The sequence below is a fragment of the Oncorhynchus gorbuscha genome, linkage group LG04 (genome assembly GCF_021184085.1).
Source record: "Oncorhynchus gorbuscha isolate QuinsamMale2020 ecotype Even-year linkage group LG04, OgorEven_v1.0, whole genome shotgun sequence".
Classification (NCBI taxonomy): Eukaryota; Metazoa; Chordata; class Actinopteri; order Salmoniformes; family Salmonidae; genus Oncorhynchus; species Oncorhynchus gorbuscha.
Window position 1 is genome coordinate 67,189,531 of NC_060176.1, and position 26,271 is coordinate 67,215,801.

General features: G+C 47.8%; 1 protein-coding gene across 4 annotated transcripts in view; it reads right to left on the reverse strand.

Moving 5' to 3' along the window:
- The window catches only part of LOC124034559 (protein FAM222A-like), an 82,395-nt gene that overhangs the window by 41,326 nt on the left and 14,798 nt on the right, over positions 1-26,271 (reverse strand). For 2 of the 4 annotated variants that reach the window (XM_046347916.1, XM_046347915.1), the window contains exon 1: positions 3,221-3,352. Coding sequence is in view for 2 of the 4 variants with exons in the window: in XM_046347914.1 (XP_046203870.1) it covers positions 3,221-3,326 (106 nt within the window). In the remaining 2 variants the exon portion in view is untranslated. Of the gene's footprint in view, positions 1-3,220; positions 3,376-10,963; positions 11,620-26,271 lie in introns of those variants that run through there. The other 2 variants (XM_046347914.1, XM_046347913.1) reach the window with 2 other exon arrangements.

Genomic DNA, 26,271 nt, shown 5'->3' on the forward strand with positions numbered 1-26,271 from the left:
TATGCGCTCGGGGGAAATTGATTGTCTGGCGAGCCGATCTGAACTCTTCCCGCTGATGGCGAAGCCAGTTAAGTCCTTTTTTATTGAGGGTATGAGGGATTTTTAATGGGAGTCGCATCAATGAACTGTGCAGCTGCTCAGCATCGCTGCCCCCCTCACCCACCACCACCACCTCCTCACCATCCCCCCACTCACTGCTTTCCTGCAAGGACAGCAGATGCAAATGGCAGAGCAGCTCACCTCTCCTGCCACTTCCAGGTAATAATCTCCCTCACATCCTATTTCTCTCTGTGAGGGGGTGGTGTCTGGCAGGCAGGTAGGCAGATACAGGCCTCACTCGGGCTACTAAGAGCCAGGGTCACTTTACCCCACAAGCCCCACTCCTCATCCCTCAGCTCAAACTGGGCCAGAGGGTGATCAATCGTTGGGGACCTAGCTTTGCACGAAGGAGCCCAGTGTGTGTGCCCATGATCCCCCTGGCCAAAGCTGACATCTGCCTCTCCGCACCCCTTTTGAGCCAGGTTGAACAATCCCCTCTCTCATTGAAGGGCCAGTGGCTGTAAAGTACAGTACAATGCTGAAATCCAACACTCAGTCTCACCTCCGCGGGACAGAAAGGAGGCCATTCTTCTCAGATCCACTCATTATATATGTCCACAGTGGTAATATTTCAATCAAAGGGTTTAACAGGTAGAGAGGTAGAGAGAGGTAGAGAGAGGTAGAGAGAGGTAGAGAGAGAGAGAGAGGTAGAGAGAGAGAGAGGTAGAGAGAGAGAGGTAGAGAGAGAGAGAGAGTAGAGAGAGAGAGAGAGAGAGAGAGAGATAGAGAGAGATAGAGAGAGAGAGAGAGAGAGAGAGAGAGAGAGAGAGAGAGGTAGAGAGAGAGAGAGAGAGAGAGAGAGAGAGAGAGAGGTAGAGAGAGAGAGAGAGAGAGAGAGAGAGAGAGAGAGAGAGGTAGAGAGAGAGAGAGAGAGAGAGAGTAGAGAGAGAGAGAGAGAGAGAGAGAGGTAGAGAGGTAGAGAGAGAGAGAGAGAGAGAGAGAGAGAGAGAGAGAGAGAGAGAGAGAGAGAGAGAGGTAGAGAGAGAGAGAGAGAGAGAGAGAGAGAGAGAGAGAGAGAGGTAGAGAGAGAGAGAGAGAGAGAGAGAGAGAGAGAGAGAGAGAGAGAGAGAGGTAGAGAGAGAGAGAGAGAGAGAGAGAGAGAGAGAGAGAGAGAGAGAGAGAGAGAGAGAGAGAGAGAGAGAGAGAGGTAGAGAGGTAGAGAGAGAGAGAGAGAGGTAGAGAGGTAGAGAGAGAGAGAGAGAGAGAGGTAGAGAGAGAGAGAGAGGTAGAGAGAGAGGTAGAGAGAGAGAGAGAGAGAGAGAGACTGTGAGAGAGAGAGAGAGAGAGAGAGAGAGAGAGAGAGAGAGAGAGAGAGAGAGAGAGAGAGAGAGAGAGAGAGAGAGAGACTGTTATTTTTCTCTATTGATTCCATCTCTGACTCCCACTGGCTGCTCTTCAATAAGAGGCCCGAGGAGGAAGTGGGCTAATCCTGTCCAAATTGGAGGGAGAGGGAATCGATTAAGACAGCCATTGCCTCCCTCTTTTTCTCTCTTACTCTCCATTTCCCCCCTCTGACTCATTCTCACAGCCCTCCCTCTTTCTTCTCTGTCTCTCTCACTTTCTGGAAGCTCATTAGGGAACCTGGCCGGAACTCACACCACCATATACAGTACCTGTTCCATTCCCATGGAACCAGGACACACACCCTTTTGGTCTCAACCTTGGCACATACTTGAAAAACGTACACACATGTAGATCTGAACAAAAGCAACACTGACCTTGTCCTCACATTCCCCTTTGCCAGTTGAACCAATCATGTGTATTACATGGGGGTGTGTGAAACATTACCCCGGAGGCTGAGGTGTCGCGCTTGTGTCACCTCACTAGCTAGCTTTTGATGTGGCGCAATCGGCTAAGACGCTTGAGGAGGGCAGTCGTGAGTTTGGGAGGCAGAGGTCCCTAGTTCAGGCCAGGTATGTTGTAATTTATTTACTGTGTTGAAAATGTATTTCTCTGAAGCTAGCTGGTTGTTCTCCCATCTTCAGTCTTGGTTCACGTTACTGTAAAATAAAAACAATTGGTTCTCGGGATATTTATTCTCTGTAAAACTATACGATCACATTGTGTTATTATAGCCATGTTTGCCCTTTCATTTCTGATTATGGCGCAGACTGAGCTGGAGGAATGCAAATTCATAATCGTCTGATTTGAACTTGAACACCTACGCTGTGTGCTTTATTGCCAGACTATAATAAACGGGGCAATCGCCTGAACCCAATGATCCTGTGTATGCCTGTGTCCGTCCTGCAAAGTAGCAACAGTCAAAAATCTAGGGGTTACAGATGCAACAGGAAGATGTGTACATAAGCGGGCCAGACCAACTAGTCATCTAGTTTAAATAGGGTCCTGCGGATGTCCAACAGTATTTTTTTCTCTAGTGGAATTTTTAATTTTTTTTACTACTAGTGATATGTTGTTGACAATTAGGCCTATTAGCAGGTGGAACTGTAACATGTTTAAGCTTTTGTAAACAGAGGTTGAAAATGTTAGGTTAACTCCTTCTCTCCATCCGCCTTTACTTTTAAATCGGCTTGCCATGCAAACATAGGCCACTAAAGACTCTTGGAGCGTTCTATAAGCGGAACAGCCCCCTCCGACACACACACACACACACACACACACACACACACACATAGGACAGTCTCATTCCACTAAAGGGCTAATCCCGAGGCTTCAGGGAAATTAGGCAGAAAGTCACCTTCCAGGGGAATACGGCAGCTTTCTTTAATCCTTAGCTGGTCCAAACTAGTTTCTTTCCCATTCATTTCCATAACAACTTCCCATGGCCAGGCCCTTTATATACAGTATTTTATGAGAGGATAGAAGAACTAACACACCTACACAGTCACCGAGGGCCAGGGAGGCACGTTAAACTCTGCACAGTCAGCACAGCTACACAGTCACCGAGGGCCAGGGAGGCACGTTAAACTCTGCACAGTCAGCACAGCTACACAGTCACCGAGGGCCAGGGAGGCACGTTAAACTCTGCACAGTCAGCACAGCTACACAGTCCCTCTATAAACAAAGAGTAACAACATAGCAACCCCAAGGTCTCCCTCTACCAAATCAAATACATTGGAAACCTAACAAAACTCCTGACTCGTCTTTGCATTGGACTCACATTTTCGGCTGAGGGCTTGAGGCGGCTCCAGGGCCTTGCTGGCGCACAAGGGGTGCTGGGAGGATGGGATTGGAGGGTTCTGCCTCCTCTGCAGGCAGGCCAGCATGGCGGGGGGGCGGGCGGACAACTACAACTGGGGGACTGCCAAGGCCAACCTGGGGGAGAGAGAGAGAGAGAAAGAGAGAGGGGGTTGAACAAAGAATGTGAGAAAAGCAGGAGGATTTGGAAGAAGCTAAGCTCAATGGGCATGGAGGTCTGTGAAGTTCAGTGGTGGACTGGGACTGGCTCTATGCCACCTACAACTGTCTGCCTGCCTAGCAACTGGGACAGGGACTGGCTCTATGCCACCTACAACTGTCTGCCTGCCTAGCAACTGGGACAGGGACTGGCTCTATGCCACCTACAACTGTCTGCCTTCTTAGCAACTGGGACTGGGACTGGCTCTATGCCACCTACAACTGTCTGCCTGCTTAGCAACTGGGAGAGCTCTATGCCACCTACAACTGTCTGCCTGCTTAGCAACTGGGAGAGCTCTATGCCACCTACAACTGTCTGCCTGCTTAGCAACTGGGACTGGCTCTATGCCACCTACAACTGTCTGCCTGCTTAGCAACTGGGACAGCTCTATGCCACCTACAACTGTCTGCCTGCTTAGCAACTGGGACAGCTCTATGCCACCTACAACTGCGCTGGTCTGGGGGCAGCAGAGTCAGACAGGTTAGGAGGAGTAGAGTCCAACCTTATAAATAGGACATCTGCTCGAGCCTGGCTCCGGTCTACGAAAACACATGCAGTACGTACATGTAACACTCCTTCCGGAGCAGTGCATAGCATGTGCCGTGGTGACAGCATTATGTATAGACAGCTAAACGGTAATGCTGAGAAAAGAGCAGTCTACCTGCAGCAAGTTAACATAGGACCACATTGGGAGAATGTCAGCAAAGGCCTGGGGGACCAAGATCCTAAAGTCCCCACAAAGATAGTAAAACAAGGAAAAGTCTTCCTCTTGGGGACATTTCCCATGTCCCCGTGAGGACAAAAGCTGTTTTAAGGTTAGGGGTTAGAGTTAGGGTTACAGTTTGGGTAAGGGGTTAGGGGGTTGGGGTAAGGGGTTAGAATTAGGGTTAGGGAAAATAGGATTTTGAATGGAAATACATTTGAGTTCCCCACAAGGATAGAAGAGCAAAACGTGTGAGTGAAAATGGGTTGGAGTGCCAGCAGTGCATCAGGTCCAGTGACAGCATTAATCAATCTCCCCCTAGGCTAAACATCTCCAGCTCTACTCTAGAGGAACAGAGCCTTCCATACCATCAGTGTGGAAACACAGAACACAACACACACGCAGGCAAGATCACCTCCGTCAAGGCCCATACACAGACCTGCAGGGCAGCCTCATCCACAGACTGGATTAGATCGAAATTCAGTCACATCGCCATCACCCAACACAATGAGGGATTACACAATGATGAGTGATTACAAGGACCGTGGGATGAATTAATGGCCATAAAGAAGCAAACTGCATCTTCTCATTAGACGTAGACTAACATTTTGTTTGTAAACTAAAAAGAGAGTAGCAATGTAAAAACAGTAGGTCAGAACCTCAACCAGACCTAAAACAGTATTGTCTATGATGTTTCAAGCCATTTCTTTCCTCTGTCTGGGACACTGTGCTGATGGAGTCTCCTGACGGCAATGCATGGATATGAATCAGTATCGTTTTCATTACATGAAAACAAAGAGATCAGTCAAATATTTCACCGGGGCTGTCAATGCCGTCATCTCTCGCCGTGATGCACAGCGGATTATTGAACAATTATTTCTCACGTGCCTGTCAAATGCTGGTCCCTGTTATTCATTTTCCCGGTGAATCACAAGATGAACATTTAGCCACATTCGCTCCAGTGCTTCGTGTTATAGATTCAAATTGTAATATGAAAGAAATTAATTCAAATGAAGAGTGAATGACTAGCGGTAAGTCTTTAGAACCCGTAGCGGCCACCGAAGGCCTTTCTTTAAATTACTAAAGCGGCCACGAACTGCCTTGTTTTTCTAACAATAATATCTGTGTCAATATCGCAAAATGTACTTTACCTGTTGTACTCACGTGGCTGTTGTCAACCATAAAAAGAGAAACAGGGTTTACGTCACTTCTCAAAATAATGGCGCCGAAGCGGACACAACTTTTAACTGTGAAAGAGGCTGTATCTCTGTTGGTTAGTGATACGGATTCGGACATGTCCTGGCAGATTGAAATACGATGATGTTGATGCAAGTTAAATAAGTTAACAGTACATATGTTTGGTGTTGTCGATGTTTGATGCTGTGGAACAGCTCTCAGATTAGCAAGTCCTGTCATGGAACTTGGTTAGTACAGGCTAGCACATCAGCAGTGGAGCTGGAATGATTGCCCTCTGTCTCATGAATTAGTTGCAGTGTGTGTTTAGCTGTGTGTTCACCTAACTAGTTGGTTGTTTTGTCTTGTTTCTACCGATGTAAGTCATATGGAAACAGCCCAAGCTGCTTGCTATAGCTAGTCTGTCATGCAAGAAAAGTTGTGTGGAGGTAAATTTGGGCTGCACTTTCACTAGCTAGCCGTACACAGACTACCATCTAACTAGCCACCAAAATGAAGGCTAGATTAATGTGTTTCTGTTGGGCTTAGGTTATGGTTTGTTATGTTTGCTAAATGCAGATATTCATAGGCTATGCATAGCCTCGTTTTCCTATTGTTTGACAGCTTTACTTCGCGTTAGGGTAGATATCCCCGCAGTGGAGCTCATATGATAGCTAGCTATAGCAAGCAGCTTGGGCTGTTTCCATATGTCTTACGTCGCTTGATTAAGATGGCACCGGAAAAGGCTGACGTTTTACGTTTTCTTAACCAATTGTTTTTTTTTCTTCATTTTTTTTCTTTATTTGTGACTTTTTTTAAACGTATTTTGTACATAATGTTGTTGTTACCATCTCTTATGACCAAAAATAACTTCTGGATATCAGAACTGCAATTACTCACCACGGACTGGCAGAATCCTTTTTTTCCTTTAACGAGTCCGATGTGAATGATACTCTGATTTCCCGGGAACAGGCCCAGATCCCTGTCATTTGTATGAAGAGACGGTGCGGAAAAAAGGGTCCGGAGGGCGGGCTGCCTTCTGAGAATTGTTAAGGGATCGAATATACCCCCACTGCCTTCCATTCTGCTAGCAAACGTTTAATCTTTGGAAAATAAAATCGATGACCTACACGGAAGATTAAACTACCAATGGGACATTCAAAACTGTAATATCTTATGCTTCACAGAGTTGTGGCTGAACGACGACATTATCAACATACAGCTGGCTGGTTATAACAGTGGCGTCTGGTAAGACAAGGGGCGGTGGACTATGTATTTTTGTAAATAACTGCTGGTGTACAATATAAGGAAGTCTCAAGGGTTTGCTCGCCTGAGGTAGAGTATCTCATGATAAGCTGTAGACCCCACTATCTGTATTTTTCATAGCTGTCTACATACAACCACAGACTGATGCTGGCACTAAGACCGCACTCAATGAGCTGTATTCTGCCATAAGCAAACAGAAAAACGCTCACCCAGAGGCGGTGCTCCTAGTAGCCGGGGACTTTAATGCAGGGAAACATAAATCCATTTTACCAAATTTCTATCAGCATGTTAAATGTGCAACCAGAGAGAAAAATAATAATAACCTCTGGACCACCTTTACTCCACACACAGAGACACATACAAAGCTCTCCCTCACCCTTCATGTGGCAAATCTGACCATAATTATATCCTCCTAATTCCTGTTTACAAGCTAAATTTTAAGCAGGAAGCACCAGTGACTCGAGAAATAAAATCTGGTCAGATGAAGCAGATGTTAAGCTATAGGACTGTTTTTTGCTAGCACAGACTGGAATATGGATTCCTCCGATGGAATTGAGGAGTATACCAAGCGGTATCAGAGGATGGCCCTAAATGTTCAAAGACTCCAGCCACGCTAGTCATAGACTGTTCTCTCTGCTACCGCATGGCAAGCGGTACCAGAGTGCCAAGTCTAGGTCCAAGAGGCTTCTAAAACAGCTTCTACCCCCAAGCCATAAAGACTCCTGAACAGCTAATCAAATGGCTACCCAGACTATTTGCATTGCCCCCCCACCCTCTTCTACTAATCTCTTATTATCTATGTATAGTCACTATAATAACTCTACCTACACGTATATATCACCTCAATTACCTCGACACCACTGCCCCTGCACACTTACTCCGTACCATATCCCCTGTATATAGCCCCGCTATCGTTATTTTCTTAAACCTGCATTGTTGGTTAACTCAAACTTGCTCCCATGCAGACACAATCTGTTTTTAGATTGGGGTTTGTGAGCGCATACATTTGTTTGGGGTTTTTGTTAAATTTTATTTCCTGCCACTGATAGACATCTGTTTAGGATTAGAATAGGTGAAGAGGAGGGGATAAACGGACGGACGGACGGACGTGACAAACAAGTCCGACTTCCTCCTCTCTTCTCAAAGTTAAGGCAGTAATAGGGGAAAATTGGTTCTTGAAATGGAATGGAAGGGGAAAGCGGTCTCTTTGAGAGCAAGATAATGACTCAGAATACATTTGGCAAGAGCAAATGGAGAATAATGGAGGGGTAGTTACACAATTGTCTTTCATTTTAGGAGAGGGAGGGAGGGGGAGATGAGGCATTCCCCATTAGGATGGTCTTTGGTCTCTATCTATGCTTTGTGCCCCCCCCATCATCCCCCTGAACCACTAGCCTTTAACGAATGGGCTGTGAGGGAGGGCTTGTTGTGAAATTAGTATCTTCACAGAGGACACAGAGAGGCTTTTAGCCTGTGAATGGCCAGTAATGAGCTCAAAGTGCCTGTGTGTTTGGGCCAGGCCTGCCTCTGTGTGTGTGTGTGTGTGTGTGTGTGTGTGTGTGTGTGTGTGTGTGTGTGTGTGTGTGTGTGTGTGTGTGTGTGTGTGTGTGTGTGTGTGTGTGTGTGTGTGTGTGTGTGTGTGTGTGTGTGTGTGTGTGTGTGTGTGTGTGTGTGTGTGTGTGTGTGTGTGTGTGTGTGTGTGTGTGTGTGTGTGGAAATGGCACTGCACACTAGTGGGCTTTTCAGAGGCACCTGGCGGGGGGAAAAGAGTGCTCCTCTTTTTCAAACCCCTTTGTGTGCGCACATATAGGTCTTCTTTGACTATGCATACAGCATATGCACACATTTAGCTTCAGTTGGTACACTATGTTACAACAATTTGTCTAACAGATCCCCAGTAAGGATGCATGGTGTAGTTATATTAACAAGAATTTAAGCTTTCAGCCGATATAAGACACTTATATGTACCGACATTTCTTGTTTCTCTAAAATGTGCAAACGTGACAAATGATTTACAACTGTCCCGTTGACAGGACACCTATCCCCAAGTGCCTTAACCACATCTGAAGGTACTGCTAATGGACACACACCACCTGCCCCCTATTCACTAATCAAGTCCACACACAGTTATTTTAATACACCAATGAGAGGAGAAGTCCAAAGCCAGGAGTATTGGTCCCTGCCCCCATCTGCTAACTCCACTGCCACAGGGTTTGGAATGGGGGGCAGAAGATCCATCTCTGCACAGGAGCGAGTAAGCTGGAATAAAGAGACTGTGGGCTGGTGGAAAGGGGGTATTCTCTCAGTTTTAAAGGTTGTTAAAGTGGAGCATTGATCACAGGAGATGTCTCCCCCTGTCTAGATAGGCATCCATCCAGGTGGAGAGAGCAAACCGAGAAAAGGGCCGCTCACACTCCAAAAGTGGAAGCCATAATAGAAATGTATGACTAGTGTGTGTGTTGTGTCTGTCAATGCATGTGTGTGCGCGCATGCATGCACTCTGTCCTGGTGACCCCCCTCCTCATCCACCATAGCAGGCCTGGTCAGGGAGCCTAGTGGCTGGCTGGTAGTGGGCCTGCTTAGTGAACAGGGCGGGCTTGGGCCTAATTGAATGGTGACCCACCGGCTCACTGTGGGACGCCCCATGAAGTGCTTTTAACAAGCTGCTGTGTCTCCCCTGTTAATCAGTCCAAACAAGTTAATCCAATAGACACACTCAAAGCCCTTTCTTTCCCTTTAACAAGGCACTGCCTCTACCCCCTAATCTCCTAGCTCCCTTCTTTCTCTCCTCTCTTCCTAACCCCCTCTGTCTTTCTCTCTCACACCATACCACCACATGAATGGAGGGAGAATGAAAGGCCCCATTAGGAGTGGCTGGCAGTAACCCCCCCCCCCCTTCGCCTTAACTTTCCTCCACACACAGCAATAAAAACACACACTACTCTATCGTGGATAGAGCAATAGGACCGCTACAGACAAACACAAAAGGGTGAGACTCCCACAGATCACAGACACACACACCACCGCACAAGTACAAACACACACAAATTCTGAGTGGACATTTGCTGACAGGGATATTAAATAAAGCATTGTTAACAAACCCCCCACAGTTCCACAAACAAGAGACCCTATAACAAGTCTATACACAACAGTCCTGCCCAGCCCAACACACCAGCAGAACCAATTCCTAGACCAACAGAAGGTCATTGTGTTCTAAATCCTACAGAAACCATTTGCAAGGTGACACATTATTTAACATGTAAAGAGGATGGTGCAGCAGGATGCATTAACTTCACTGCTAGTATTGATGGTAATACAGTACGATAATAATGAGAAAACCTTGCCTCTGAGGTAAGTATGCCTACCAGAAAGTATCCATTGTCACCACACAGCCCAGTTTGTTAGTTATTGCCAAGTTAAGTACCAGCTTAAACTGGGCTGTCAAATAAAATAAAGTGGTACCCTTTTGGTTCCATATTCCAGTCAGCTTCAGTTTATCAGTCATGAGATGCTGTCAGTCCAATGGCAGAGAGTAGGTCATCTACACACCTGCATAGACTAATCGAATGTCAACCATAACATAGCAATTGAGTTCTGAGCCAAATGCTGCATCAGTGAAGGGCTAGTGGTCATTAATGCCCAATGAAAAAGGTCACCCAAATGAGTCAACCATGACACTCTGACCAAGCAACAAGCCCTACATTACAGTATATGTATGACAAATAAATACACTTATTGGTGCTGTTGTTGGCCTGTGGGAAATGAAAGCAAAAGTGGAGTCTGTCAGAGACAGAGGAAATAGGAGCAAGTCTGCAATTAGTCTCTTTAGTCCACCGCAAAGAAGCAACTTTCCTGTAACGGCCCCAATGATGCCTGCAGCTCTTGACATGTCAGTGAGTTACTGGGTTGCTCTATAGCCTACACTGCTTACTGACTACATGCTAAGACAGCCACTTCTGAAGTAAGACTTAACATCCAAATTACTCCAAAACTCCAAAATCAGCTTAAATTGAATCTATTTTAGAAATGTTATTCATGTTTCTTTGTTGTTATTTTATTGATTTTTTGTTGAAAAATGTGCTTGATTTTTGTTTAAAGCTAAGCTAACTTTCAAATTATGCCTAGCGGCCTCTTACTAGACTTCATCAGTTCCAGAACTCTTTCAGTAAAACCCTATCATACTGTCCTCAAGGTCTCATCTCCAGACCTGGTCTCAAAAAACCCACAGAGTATCCCAGGGTCACACTCCGAAATTGTGTCACAGATCTATTCATGGATTAACACAACAACACAACGGTCTATTATACTGCCCCCTCACCCACACTGCTCCCATTTGAATATTCAAACAGAGCGTGGTCTTTCACCGTTTGGTTCAATGTTCGTTGGTGCCGTCGTTTCTCAGCTTGGCTCCAACAGATCAAAGAGGTGCCGTCGTTTCTCAGCTTGGCTCCAACAGATCAAAGAGGTGCCGTCGTTTCTCAGCTTGGCTCCAACAGATCAAAGAGGTGCCGTCGTTTCTCAGCTTGGCTCCAACAGATCAAAGAGGTGCCGTCGTTTCTCAGCTTGGCTCCAACAGATCAAAGAGGTGCCGTCGTTTCTCAGCTTGGCTCCAACAGATCGAAGAGGTGCCGTCGTTTCTCAGCTTGGCTCCAACAGATCAAAGAGGTGCCGTCGTTTCTCAGCTTGGCTCCAACAGATCAAAGAGGTGCCGTCGTTTCTCAGCTTGGCTCCAACAGATCAAAGAGGTGCCGTCGTTTCTCAGCTTGGCTCCAACAGATCAAAGAGGTGCCGTCGTTTCTCAGCTTGGCTCCAACAGATCAAAGAGGTGCCGTCGTTTCTCAGCTTGGCTCCAACAGATCAAAGAGGTGCCGTCGTTTCTCAGCTTGGCTCCAACAGATCAAAGAGGTGCCGTCGTTTCTCAGCTTGGCTCCAACAGATCAAAGAGAAGCCGTCGTTTCTCAGCTTGGCTCCAACAGATCAAAGAGAAGTCGTCGTAATTTTAGGAAGGAATCAAATGCAGCTGAACAGAGGGGGACAGAAAGAGCAAATATTTACAACCGCGTACACACACACACACACACACACACGTCACATGCACGCACCCACACAACCCGTCAGAAAACATGTACGTCTGAAAATGTGCGTGTGTGCTGGTCAATAAATCAATGGAATATAATTAAAAAACAAACAATGTGATGCCTTTCCTTTTCTCCTTCATGTTTAAATCTGAACAACTCTGTGTTACTAAGGTGACCCCAATTTCCATTGGTGCAAAGCACAAGTGCAGGGTCTCTGATTGGAGGGAGCTATAGATCAAATGTTCAGTTATGCAGGGATGAGGCTGTCACGACTTCTACCGAAGTCGTTGCCTCTCCTTGTTCGGGCGGTGCTCGGCGGTCGAAGTCACCGGCCTTCTAGCAATCATTGATCCATTTTTAATTTTCCATTGGTTTCATCTTCCCACACACCTGTTTTCAATCCCATTCATTACCTGTTGTGTATTTAACCCTATGTTTCCCCTCATGTCTTTGTCAGAGATTGCTTTATGTCAAGTGTTGTTTTATGTTGTATAGGTGCGCGACGGGTCCTCGTACCCATGTTCGTTTATGTATGTACGTATTTAGTGTTTGGAACATGTTAAATGCACCCACTGGCTCCATGTCATCTACAAGACCCTGCTAGGTAAAGAACCCCCCTTATCTTAGCTCGCTGGTCACCATAGCATCTCCCACCTGTAGCACGCGCTCCAACAGGTATATATATATCTCTCTAGTCACCGCCAAAACCAATTCTTTCTTTGGCCGCCTCTCCTTCCAGTTCTCTGCTGCAAATGACTGGAACGAACTACAAAAATCTCTGAAACTGGAAACACTTATCTCCCTCACTAGCTTTAAGCACTAGCTGTCAGAGCAGCTCACATATTACTGCACCTGTACATAGCCCACCTATAATTTAGCCCAAACAACGACCTCTTTCCCTACTGTATTTAATTAATTAATTAATCGTATATAGACTTGTTTATACTGCATTATTGACTATATGTTTGTTTTACTCCATGTGTAACTCTGTGTCGTTGTATGTGTCGAACCGCTTTGCTTTATCTTGGCCAGGTCGCAATTGTAAATGAGAACTTGTTCTCAACTTGCCTACCTGGTTAAATAAAGGTTAAATAAAAATAAATAAATAAATAAATAAAAGTGGACTTATATTAAAAGACTCCATTTACACTCCGTTTGACTCTCCTGCGCCTGACTTCCCTGCCACCTATACACATGACTGACAGAATCTCTGACCAAATATATGAAGTCAGCAGCTCATGGAGGTGGAGGAACGCGTCCGGGAACAAGCAGAGGAGATTGAGCGCCGCCATGGATCGCATTGTCCAGAATATGGACCGCTGGGAGACACAGGGAGTTTCTCCAGCGCCTCCACCACCACAACCGGGATCTCCCTTGAACGCTTTTCCCCCTCCTGAACCTAATAAGATCCATTTATCCCTACCCACGAGATACAACGGAGATACTGCCAGCTGCCAGGGTTTTCTTCTTAAACTGAACTTGTATCTGGCCACGCTCTCCCCAGTACCATCGGACTGTGAGAAGAGTTGCGCCCCCTGTCTCATGCCTCACCGGGAAAGCCCTGGAGTGGGCCAACGCTGTGTGTAGTAAGGAGGATGCGGCGTTGGACCATTTTGAGGAGTTCACCCGCCATTTCAGGACAGTATTCAACCATCCACCCAAAGGCAGAGCGGCGGGTGAGCTCCTCTATCATCTGAGGCAGGAGACGAGGAGTGCACAGGAGTTTGCTTTGGAGTTTAGTACCCTGGCTGCTGGCGCTGGATGGAGCAACAGGGCCCTGATCGACCATTACCATTGTAGTCTACGCGAGGACGTCCGTCGGGAGCTGGCCTGTAGAGACACCACCCTCACCTTTGACCAGCTGGTGGACACGTCCATCAGGCTGGACAACATGCTGGCTACTCGTGGACGTCTAGATCGGGGTCTGGTTCTTTCATCCTCCTGCACCCTCTCTCCCGAACCTATGGAATTGGGAGGGATGGTGCGCAGGGAGACCAAAGGGGGTTCCCGCTCGAGCACCATCTATGGTCGCAGAGAGCACACTGCTAGTCGGTGCCGGGTTGGTTCCTCTGGGAATAGAGAAGGCAGGCAGGGCATTCTGACATCACCCCAGGTGAGTAGGCACCATTCTCATCCGGAGCCCTCTGTTGCACTAATGTTTGTCTCTGTCACTTTTCTGGGGTTTTCCCTGCATTCCCAGTATAAGGCGCTAATAGATTCAGGCTGGGAATTTCATTAATAAAAATGTAGCTCATAGTTTAGGGATCTCTAGTGTTTCTGTGGATATGCCTTTCCCTATTCATGCCTTAGATAGTCGACCATTAGGGTCAGGGTTTATCAGGGAGGTCATCGCACCTTTGTGTATGATAACACAGGAGGGTCACAAGGAGAAGATGAGTCTTTTCCTTATTGATTCGCCTGCGTATTCTGTGGTGCTAGGCCTACCCTGGTTACCTTGTCATAACCCCACTGTTTTTTGGACACAGAGGGCTCTCACGGGGTGGTCGCTAGAGTGCTCAGGTAGGCGTTTAGGGGTTTAGGTTGTTGCTACTTCGGTGAAAAGTCCAGACCAGGTCTCCACCGTGCGCATTCCCCCCGAATGTTCAGATTTCGCTCTCGCCTTCTGTAAAAAGAAGGCGACTCAATTACCACCCCATCGACGGGGGGATTGTGCGATAGATCTCATGGTAGACGCTGCATATCCCAGGAGTCACGTGTATCCCGTCGCAAGCGGAGACGGTGGCTATGGAGACATATGTCTCTGAATCCATGCGTCAGGGGTACATTCAGCCATCCATTTCACCAGTCTCTTCGAGTTTCTTTTTTGTGAAAAAGAAGGATGGCGGTTTACGCCCGTGCATTGATTATCGAGGTCTAAATAAAATCACGGTGAAATATAGTTACCCGCTACCTCTGATAAATACAGTTATTGAGTCAATGCAAGGGGCATGCTTCTACACAAAATTGGATCTCAGGAGTGTGTACAATCTGGTGCATATTCGGAAGGGTGATGAGTGGAAGACGGCATTTAGCACCACCTCAGGTCATTAGGAGTACCTTGTCATGCCATATGGGTTGATGAATGCTCCATCAGTCTTCCAATAATTTGTAGATGAGATCTTCAGGGACCTGCATGGGCAGGGTATAGTGGTGTATATCAATGATATTCTGATATACTCCCCTACATACGCCGAGCATGTGTCCCTGGTGTGCAGGGTGCTTGGTTGCCTGTTGGAGCATGACCTATATGTCAAGGCTGAGAAATGCTTGTTCTTCCAACAATCCATCTCCTTCCCAGGGCATCGGATTTCAGGTTGCTGCACCCATTACCTCACTGCTAAAGGGGGGCCCGGTGTGCTTGCAGTGGTCGGCTGAGGCGAACAGGGCTTTTGGATACCTGAAGACTCTGTTTACCTCCGTGCCTGTGTTGGCTCATCCGGATCCCTCTTTGCCATTCATAGTGAAGGTGGAAGCATCCGAAGCTGGGATAGGAGCAGTGCTCTCTCAGCGTTCTGGTACGCCACTGAAGCTTCGCCCCCTGTGCTTTCTTTTCGAAGAAGCTCACCCTGGCGGAGCGAAACTATGATGTGGGGGACCGGGAGCTGTTAGCTGTCGTAAAAGCCTTGAAGGCATTGGCTTGATGGGGGCAAACACCCTTTTCTCATCTGGACTGACCACCGCAATCTGTAGTACATCCGGAAGGCGAAGAGACTGAATCCTCGCCAGGCAAGGCGGGCCATGTTTTTCCACTCGTTTTGTGTTTACACTTTCTTACAGACCAGGCTCCCAGAAAGTCAAGGCAGACGCATTGTCTCGGCTGTATGACACAGAGGAGTTTCCTCCTGCTCGGTGTGCGCCCAGTGCAAGGCTCCTAGACACCTGCCCAGAGGTAAGCTACAAGCTTTACCTGTTCCTCAACGGCCGTGGTCGCACCTGTCGGTGGATTTTTTGACTGACCTTCCACCTTCACAGGGTTACACCACGATCCTGGTCATTGTGGATCGGGTTTTGAAGTCCTGTCGTCTCCTCCCTTTGCCCGGTCTCCCTACGGCCTTACAAACTGCAGAGGCCCTGTTTACACACGTTTTCCTGCACTATGGGGTGCCTGAGGATATAGTGTCTGATCGGGGTCCCCAGTTCACATCAAGGGTCTGGAAGGCGTTCATGGAGCGTCTGGGAATCTCGGTTAGTCTTACCTCAGGTTTTTACCCAGAGAGTAATGGGCAGCTGGAGAGAGTTAACCAGGATGTGGGTAGGTTTCTGCGGTCTTATTGCCAGGACCGGCCGGGGGATTGGGCGAAGTTCGTGCCCTGGGCAGAGATGGCCCAGAACTCGCTACGTCACTCCTCCACTAACCTTACTCCTTTTCTATGTGTATCAGCCAGTTCTGGCTCCTTGGCATCAGACTCAGACCGAGGTTCCTGCTGTGGACAATTGGTTTCGGCACGCTGAGGAAACCTGGGAGGCAGCCCACGTCCACCTTCAGCGCGCCATAAGGCGCCAGAAAATTGGCACAGACCGTTGCCGCAGTGAGGCCCCGGGGTTCGCACCAGGGGACAGGGTCTGGCTTTCGACCCGAAACCTGCCCCTCCACCTGCTCTGCCGGAAGCTGGGTCCACGGTTGTGGGGCCATTTAAAGTCCTGAGGAGAGTGAACGAGGCATGTTATAGATTACAACTGCCCACTAATTACCGTATTAACCCCTCGTTCCTCAGGCCGGTGGTGGATGGCCCGCTCCAGGAGGCTGAAGTACGTGATGTTCCTCCACCTCCTCTAGACATCAAGGGGGTCCCGGCGTACTCGGTTTGATCCATTTTGGATTTGAGACGTCGGGCGAGGGGCCTTCGGTACCTCGTGGACTAGGAGGGGTACGGGCCGGAGGAGAGATGCTGAGTTCAGGTGGAGGACGTGTTAGATCCTTCCATGTTAAAAGAATTCCACCCTCCATCCGGATCACCCTGCACCTTGACCTCCAGGTCGTCCCCGAGGCCGGTGTCGACTGGGCGGCTGGAGTCACGCGGGGGGTTGGGGGGGTACTGTCACGACTTCTGGCGAAGTCGTTGCCTCTCCTTGTTCGGGCGTCACCAGCCCTCTAGCCATCATTGATCCATTTGTCATTGTTTTTGTCTTCCCACACACCTGTTTTCAATCCCATTCATTACCTGTTGTGCATTTATTTAACCCTCTGTTTCCCCTCATGTCTTTGTCAGAGTGTTTTATGTCAAGTGTTCTTTTATGTTGTATAGGTACGCGACGGGTCCTCATACCCATGTTCGTTTATGTATGTACGTATTTAGTGTTTGGAGCATGTTAAGTGGACTTATATTAAAAGACTTCATTTACACTCCATTTGACTCTCCTGCGCCTGACTTCCCTGCCACCTATACACATGACTCTGACTGAGGCACTCTCCGGGATAATCAAAAACAGTCCAAAGTTTAAATATTGACTCCGATTGCATTCAATAAAACTGACAGATGACAGACAAATTAACTTTTGTGTTGTTGGATTTCAGGTCCCTACTATATGTGGCAATGAGCACACAGCAAAATAGTCAGAAACCTAGCAGGTGTTATCCTCCACACACACTCACGTTTTCAAACCCGGGGATCTCAGCAGTCCTCCCTCTAGCCTGTAATGCTCAAGTGTCCAGCTGTTGTCAAAGTGCTCATTCTCACCACAAGAGCATTGCACCACAAGAGAATCCTATTGGACGGTGAGGGAGGGGAGACTCAATGCACATTTATCTTAATCACCTGCTGGCTACAGATGGCACGGAAACTCCACCAAGCTGTTCTCATGGAACCAGGAGATATGGAGACCAATATGACTGGTAGACTTGTCTCTCTCAGACTCACAAAACACTGAGAATGAAGACCAATCGAAGAAAACGAGTGTGCAGTAAGATGAACCGTTGGGGTCAGCAATCGTGGAGTGAGAACGGCTGGGGACGCCTGATTATTAGTCCATCTTCAAGGATTTGGAGAAGTTGTGTCTCCTGGGGGAGAGGGGGTTATGTCAGATTGGAACAGAGTTTGCCTCTTTCTTCTTTGAGAGATGGAGAGACAGAACGAACTAGGATGAAATCACGCACGACCCACGTGGAGTTCCAGGTCTCCGGTAGCCTCTGGAAGTGCCGATCTGCGGCCAACAAGGCAGAGTTCATCTCAGCCTATGCCTCCCTCCAGTCCCTCGACTTCTTGGCACTGACGGAAACATGGATCACCACAGACAACACTGCTACTCCTACTGCTCTCTCTTCATCCGCCCACGTGTTCTCGCACACCCCGAGAGCTTCTGGTCAGCGGGGTGGTGGCACCGGGATCCTCATCTCTCCCAAGTGGTCATTCTCGCTTTCTCCCCTTACCCATCTGTCTACCGCCTCCTTTGAATTCCATGCTGTCACAGTTACCAGCCCTTTCAAGCTTAACATCCTTATCATTTATCGCCCTCCAGGTTCCCTCGGAGTGTTCATCAATGAGCTTGATGCCTTGATAAGCTCCTTTCCTGAGGACGGCTCACCTCTCACAGTGCTGGGCGACTTTAACCTCCCCACGTCTACCTTTGACTCATTCCTCTCTGCCTCCTTCTTTCCACTCCTCTCCTATTTTGACCTCACCCTCTCACCTTCCCCCCTACTCACAAGGCAGGCAATACGCTCGACCTCATCTTTACTAGATGCTGTTCTTCCACTAACCTCATTGCAACTCCCCTCCAAGTCTCCGACCACTACCTTGTATCCTTTTCCCTCTCGCTCTCATCCAACACCTCCCACACTGCCCCTACTCGGATGGTATCGCGCCATCCCAACCTTCGCTCTCTCTCCCCCGCTACTCTCTCCGCTTCCATCCTATCATCTCTTCCCTCTGCTCAAACCTTCTCCAACCTATCTCCTGATTCTGCCTCCTCAACCCTCCTCTCCTCCCTTTCTGCATCCTTTGACTCTCTATGTCCCCTATCCTCCAGGCCGGCTCGGTCCTCCCCTCCCACCCCGTGGCTCGACGACTCATTGCGAGCTCACAGAACAGGGCTCCGGGCAGCCGAGCGGAAATGGAGGAAAACTCGCCTCCCTGCGGACCTGGCATCCTTTCACTCCCTCCTCTCTACATTTTCCTCCGTCTCTGCTGCTAAAGCCATTTTCTACCACTCTAAATTCCAAGCATCTGCCTCTAACCCTAGGAAGCTCTTTGCCACCTTCTCCTCCCTCCTGAATCCTCCCCCCCCCCCCTCCTCCCTCTCTGCAGATGACTTCGTCAACCATTTTGAAAAGAAGGTCGACGACATCCGATCCTCGTTTGCTAAGTCAAACGGCACCGCTGGTTCTGCTCACACTGTCCTACCCTGTGCTCTGACCTCTTTCTCCCCTCTCTCTCCAGATGAAATCTCGCGTCTTGTGACGGCCGGCCGCCCAACAACCTGCCCGCTTGACCCTATCCCCTCCTCTCTTCTCCAGACCATTTCCGGAGACCTTCTCCCTTACCTCACCTCGCTCATCAACTCATCCCTGACCGCTGGCTACGTCCCTTCCGTCTTCAAGAGAGTGAGAGTTGCACCCCTTCTGAAAAAACCTACACTCGATCCCTCCGATGTCAACAACTACAGACCAGTATCCCTTCTTTCTTTTCTCTCCAAAACTCTTGAACGTGCCGTCCTTGGCCAGCTCTCCCGCTATCTCTCTCTGAATGACCTTCTTGATCCAAATCAGTCAGGTTTCAGGACTAGTCATTCAACTGAGACTGCTCTTCTCTGTATCACGGAGGCGCTCCGCACTGCTAAAGCTAACTCTCTCTCCTCTGCGCTCATCCTTCTAGACCTATCGGCTGCCTTCGATACTGTGAACCATCAGATCCTCCTCTCCACTCTCTCCGAGTTGGGCATCTCCGGCGCGGCCCACGCTTGGATTGCGTCCTACCTGACAGGTCGCTCCTACCAGGTGGCGTGGCGAGAATCTGTCTCCTCACCACGCGCTCTCTCCACTGGTGTCCCCCAGGGCTCTGTTCTAGGCCCTCTCCTATTCTCGCTATACACCAAGTCACTTGGCTCTGTCATAACCTCACATGGTCTCTCCTATCATTGCTATGTAGACGTCACACAATTAATCTTCTCCTTTCCCCCTTCTGATGACCAGGTGGCGAATCGCATCTCTGCATGTCTGGCAGACATATCAGTGTGGATGACGGATCACCACCTCAAGCTGAACCTCGGCAAGACGGAGCTGCTCTTCCTCCCGGGGAAGGACTGCCCGTTCCATGATCTCGCCATCACGGTTGACAACTCCATTGTGTCCTCCTCCCAGAGCGCTAAGAACCTTGGCGTGATCCTGGACAACACCCTGTCGTTCTCAACTAACATCAAGGCGGTGGCCCGTTCCTGTAGGTTCATGCTCTACAACATCCGCAGAGTACGACCCTGCCTCACACAGGAAGCGGCGCGGGTCCTAATCCAGGCACTTGTCATCTCACCGTCTGGATTACTGCAACTCGCTGTTGGCTGGGCTCCCTGCCTGTGCCATTAAACCCCTACAACTCATCCAGAACGCCGCAGCCCGTCTGGTGTTCAACCTTCCCAAGTTCTCTCACGTCACCCCGCTCCTCCGCTCTTTCCACTGGCTTCCAGTTGAAGCTCGCATCCGCTACAAGACCATGGTGCTTGCCTACGGAGCTGTGAGGGGAACGGCACCTCAGTACCTCCAGGCTCTGATCAGGCCCTACACCCAAACAAGGGCACTGCGTTCATCCACCTCTGGCCTGCTCGCCTCCCTACCACTGAGGAAGTACAGTTCCCGCTCAGCCCAGTCAAAACTGTTCGCTGCTCTGGCCCCCCAATGGTGGAACCAACTCCCTCACGACGCCAGGACAGCGGAGTCAATCACCACCTTCCGGAGACACCTGAAACCCCACCTCTTTAAGGAATACCTAGGATAGGATAAGTAATCCTTCTCACCCCCCTTTAAGATTTAGATGCACTATTGTAAAGTGACTGTTCTACTGGATGTCATAAGGTGAATGCACCAATTTGTAAGTCGCTCTGGATAAGAGCGTCTGCTAAATGACTTAAATGTAAATGTTAAATGTAAAATCATCCCCTTTAATAATGTCGCTTCTGAAGTTTAAAATAGTTGGTGTTCCCGGCGCATCAAAAACATCAGCGTAAAAAAAAGCCCAGAGACATCTTTCTTCCTGTGGCCACCTCTCCATCAGAATAGTGGCTGCTACTCCAGGCTGCAGCCCTGTGAGTTTCAGCTCTGCGCCCAGGTTAGTCCGTCACTGGAGACAGGTAGTGCTGCCAACACCCAGTAATTAGTGCAGATGGAGACTGTAAATACTCTCTTCCCTCCCAGCAGAAATGGCAAGGGAATGAAATCTATCAATTCTGGCATATTAATTCAATTTCAAACCACTCCCGAGTCTGACACCTTGCTGGAGGGTGGAGATAAAGGGAAGGGTGAGTGGCAGTTTGACGCGTGACCTCCTCTCTGAACATTTAAGTCTTTGACGTCACATACACATATATACTATGGACAACCTCTTTATTCTCTCTCCGAAAAAAAACCTCACTCCTGATTCCTGACCCAATGCATTACAACTGGGACCCCTCCACAGTCAGTTAAAACCTATTTTAGTTAGGTTGGTTGTTCCTGCACCACCATGCCTCTCTCCCTCCATTTGTTCTATTTTCTCCCTTTGGAAGATCTAGTTGGAGAAACCATTAGCATGAGAAAGCAGCCTGGCAATTGTCTTCACACCACTGAGTCATCCCTGGGTAGAGGATTAGCTAGAGAGAGCCTTGTTTCAACTGCACAGATGCTGCTGCCTCCTAACCACAACAACCACCCACTCCACATTAGATAAAGACCGCCCAGGAAGAAGCCAAGTGACCCATAACTTCAAACAATATTAACTCAAAACACCCCGGCAGTAGGTTGAAAATGTAATTTCCCCCCACACCCCCACACACATTGCACCACCCCTACTACACAACTGTTGACCCAATTTGCTCTTTCTAAATGTCCCCTTTATAAATATAAAAAATGTATTTTTTTTGTTTTATCTACTCTCTAATATGCTTTTCTGTTGAAAATGCAAATGGAAGTATAGGCAGCTTAAACGTGTTCCCTATCCCTGATGATATATGTGATGTATTTAGAGACGGATCTGCCTAAATCGACCCCATGGGCCACCCTTTCTGCCTCTAATCTGCACGGCAACGCCTGGCCTACTCATATGGAGGTGTCACATTTCAGGCTCGCTTCTTTCTGAGAAAAAGCACTTCAAACATGGCCGCCTCTTCTCCTGACCTTTCCATGGAGATAATCGATTAAGCCCAATTGGATTGATTCCACAAACGCATACAACTGTTACGTAAAAAACAACAACTAGGAATTCACCCCAGAGGCACAACTTCAAATCCATATAATATTTGTAGGCTCAATTTTCATTGGGGGTTTCAATCCATTTTCTCCAACTTTGTGTAGAGATGGAGAGAAAGATCAATTTCAGTAGCTGTTCTGGTATCTGAACTATGACACAGTCAAAAGCTGTATCAACAATCGCTGTTGCACATCCCAATCCAGGGATGTGGCCTCCACAGGACTCATCATAGGGAACAGTCATACTGTCTGTTTCCAGTCTGAATGGTCACTTGACCCAGCAAACACACAACGAACTACCACACAATGTTGCCTCAATTATTGGTTCAAATAGTTCCTCCCTGTTTAGGACTGTTTACTTCCATTTCTTCCCTACCGAACATGGCCAAATCATGTTCCATACCGCATCACCGTGCGCCTCCCAAATTTAGTAAAAAAGCGTATGGGTCCGCATTGACATGATTGGTTGACGGTAGGTGAGGGCGGTACGTCCTGTATAAACACACATTTATTTGACAACTTCTTTCACAACAGCTCTGCTCTACAAAGCGCGAGTATGAATGCCCTGACTTCTGCATGGGCCGCATCGCAGTAAATGCTGTACTGCCAATGCAGATGCTGGAATAACCATAAATTGTCTTTCACTCTATGCTAATCACATCCTATTTGAATAATGAGGTGATAGCACCCCTCCCTCCTGCCCAGATCCTCTGAATCCTTCACTGGAGTCTTTGATAGACACTCATTCTAGTTTCATCTATAAAGCTCCTCTCATGCATTATTTATAGAATCTATTACTTATATAAAAATAAATAAAAAACTGTCCTGCTCACATTTAAAAAATAGTTTGCATAATTGGTATCAGGGTCCCAAATTCGAGCTATAAAAATCTGGTTTGTACAGGACTGATGTCCGGAACGATCCAGACCAAGCCTACAGAGCACTGTCTGTACACACAGTAACTCTGGTCTACTGTGCCCCAACACCCCCTTCACTTTCCCTTTCTCTGCAGCGTCAGGAAGTCTGCAGCATAATGCAACAGTCTCCTTTGTTTCACTGTAATGGGAGGCCAACTTCCCCAGCCAGGATCTCCACTCTGTCCTGACCAGGCATCGTGAGGAGGCACACAGCCTTTTCACTCATCCTCCTCTTCCTCACTTTCATTACAGCAGCCCACAGCCTCCCCAGCGTCAGGGCCAAACCAGGTGGCTTATCCGTTTCCTCCATGGCTCGCCAAAGTTTCCCCCGACACAACTTCAATTCAATTAAGAATATTTAAGCTAGCCAGCCTCCCAGAGAATAAGAGAGGAGTACCACCAGACGAGGGGGTAAGAGAGAGAGATGGAGGTAGGAAACTGCAGTGACATCACATCATAGTGAAAATAGATAAAGACTCTAGGTGTAAATTGTCCATCGCTCATGACAAACGATCTGATAGGGGGAGTTTCTCTCAATGATGCGCTCGTTCCCAATAGAGCTGTGAATAACCAGTCTATCACCACACTACTTAGCACCGGCCCCGCTGCACAATTAATAATACGATGGTGTAAAATATGTATATATTTAGATATGCAGTGGAGCTGTCACCAGCTGGTGCGGAGGGTGTCGAGGAGGTGAGGGCCGTTGGTGGTGTTTAACCCTAGTTTGAACTATCTGAAAGGAGGAGCAGCACAGTGGTTGGTGACTGTGGTGATTGGTGAGGACCTGTAAACCTGCTAAGTAGCCTTTGCTGTTTTTGTAGGTTGACAGTGGTGGCAGCTGGTGCCTAGGGACACCTAGTTCTGTGGTAGCCTGTTTTTCTTTTCTCCCTCTGCCCATGGAATAGACAAAACAAATATACATTTTAATAAATCCTCAAATCAGCAGTGAAAAGACTAGAGTGGCATCAGCAGTTTTGTAAGCCTAAATGCTAACTAAGACCAGTTTGAACTGCAAATCAGTTTGGAGTGTTTCCCCCTCACATCTCAGATGTCCTTTGAAAGCTTGATTCGGGCAGCCTGAGCTGAATAGGCTGGGATGTTAAAGGGGGAGATGCTAGAAAAATGTACAGACAGCCAAGGCAACTTGACCTTCTCTCACACACACACACACACACACACGGCAGCGTTTGTTTGGGGGACAAGGTGACCCTGTCACTCGGGGGGAGGGTCTGTGAAGGCCTCTCATCCAGACACAATGAAGGCCTCTCATCCTTCACATAGACTCCCACCCGGCTGTGTCAGTTGCGGCCTGAAACAAGACGGGGGGAGAACCCCCTACTGCAGCAGTTTTAAACCCCTTTTCAGAGACAGAGAGCCCCACAATGTGGGCTCAAATCCCTGCTTGAGATGCCCAGGCATACAACCGACAGATGGGGTGGCTATTGAGTGGTGGATGGGCTCCCCCATCCATCCCCAGTGGAAACAATGGGGCGGCAGGACAAGAGTGCTGCCTCAATGGGGAGGGGAGGCGGAAAATGCCCACACACAACTGTTGAGCTATGCATAGCAAACCCCTTGAAAGTGAAAGAACAGATAATATTTTGGGGTCGAGGGGAAAAGGATAACACGCAGTGTTCCGACGCTGTCTGCGGAAGCTCACAGAACTCAATCTGGGACAGCAGTGTTTGTAATGAACCTTATCGACTTCAAACAGAAAAACACAAAGACGTCCCCTCACCACACACTTGCAGTCTCACATAGGTATACATTCACACACACACGCATGCACAGAAATAAGGTTGAACAGAAACACTGCTGTCCAGATGCAGTGTTCACACGGCCTCTCTTCACTCTACCAACGCCAGTAGAATGAGCGTGTGCGCTGTCATAAGATTCTGGAATTTACGAAAATAACCAATAGGCAGCAAGTTTTTCCAGTAAGAGAGGACCAAACAATTATTACAACATCGTAACAACTCTACATTCTGTTAATAATCTACCATGGATATTTGTGTAGATCAAGTTAACATTTACACCACAGATTCATTTATAGTAGTGATTATGGTACTGTAGGATTCTGCAATGACGGAACAGTGTCACACTGTCTCAGTGAGCTCAGCCAGGCTGATTGGAGCTGAGCTTTCCTGGTCTGATCAGGTTTCCATGAGACTACCACCAAGCAGTACCCAACCCAACTGGCCTGGAGGGGGAGAGTGGAGACAAGTACCATGATCACATACTAGAGCCACCATATCTGATAAAACAGCTGAACTCTTGCGGCTGTATATTGCTGTTCTGTATATTTTCACGCCATCCATGCTTAAATGAAGTGGGGCTTTATTAGCAGTGAACAGAGGCTTTCGTGACAAATGAAGGTGTCAAGAAGGCTTTTTCCTTGACAAAGGCAGTAATTGGGACTCTGAGAACAGTTTTCCCACTGTTAGGAAAATGAACACCAATTGCATGAAACAATTAAAACACAAAAAAAAACCCAACCCTTAGTAACCACCAGCCAGTCTTCTGAGAATAAAAAAAAAGATTGTTGTAGACAACATGGAACCAGCTGTGATCTCCACAGAGTTTATTGTAGGTTACAAGAAATGCACTGTTCTACAAGGTCCCTGTTCTGTTATGCACAAAGTGACTTGTTGGCCTGGTTACTGTTGCATGTCTCATTGAGATGGCTACACCATGACGGCTCAGTGCTCCGCCATGTCGGGAATATACTGTAGCAACATTGAAACATACTGCTGCTACAGAAAGCAGTTTATTTCCAAAGATATTCTCCCATAACAAAACTGATCGACAATTCCATATATGCTTGGAACTAGCTATAAATACAGGGATTTCTTCCAGATCAGAGTACAGACACCTGCTGGAGTCATTTAGGAGAGGAGTGGCTGAGGGAGTCCTAAAATGTTGACTGAAATAGAGTATCAGGTAGGGCCAGTGTGCTTTTGACTCCACATGCCCCCACAGCAGCAGACCAAGATTAGACTTCTAACATTGGAGGCTCAATTGTCCTGCCACAAATGAGACCCAGCCCTGTTTCTTCTCCTTTTCCTTTTCAGTGTGGTCTCTGAACGAGCTCATCTAAGTTCTCGGCAAACAATACTGCTTCTTTGCTCTTCTTTAAAAGATGAATAGGATGCTGCTGTTGTGGTTGAAATGAAATCGGAGGAGTTTCTGTGACAGCAGGAAAAGTGTGGAAAAGAGGCAACTAGAGACCATTGTCACGGTTACCAACTGGCTGCCTCCCTCGCCACCACACGATTGTACTTTCAGGTCCAGCTGCCAATCACAGT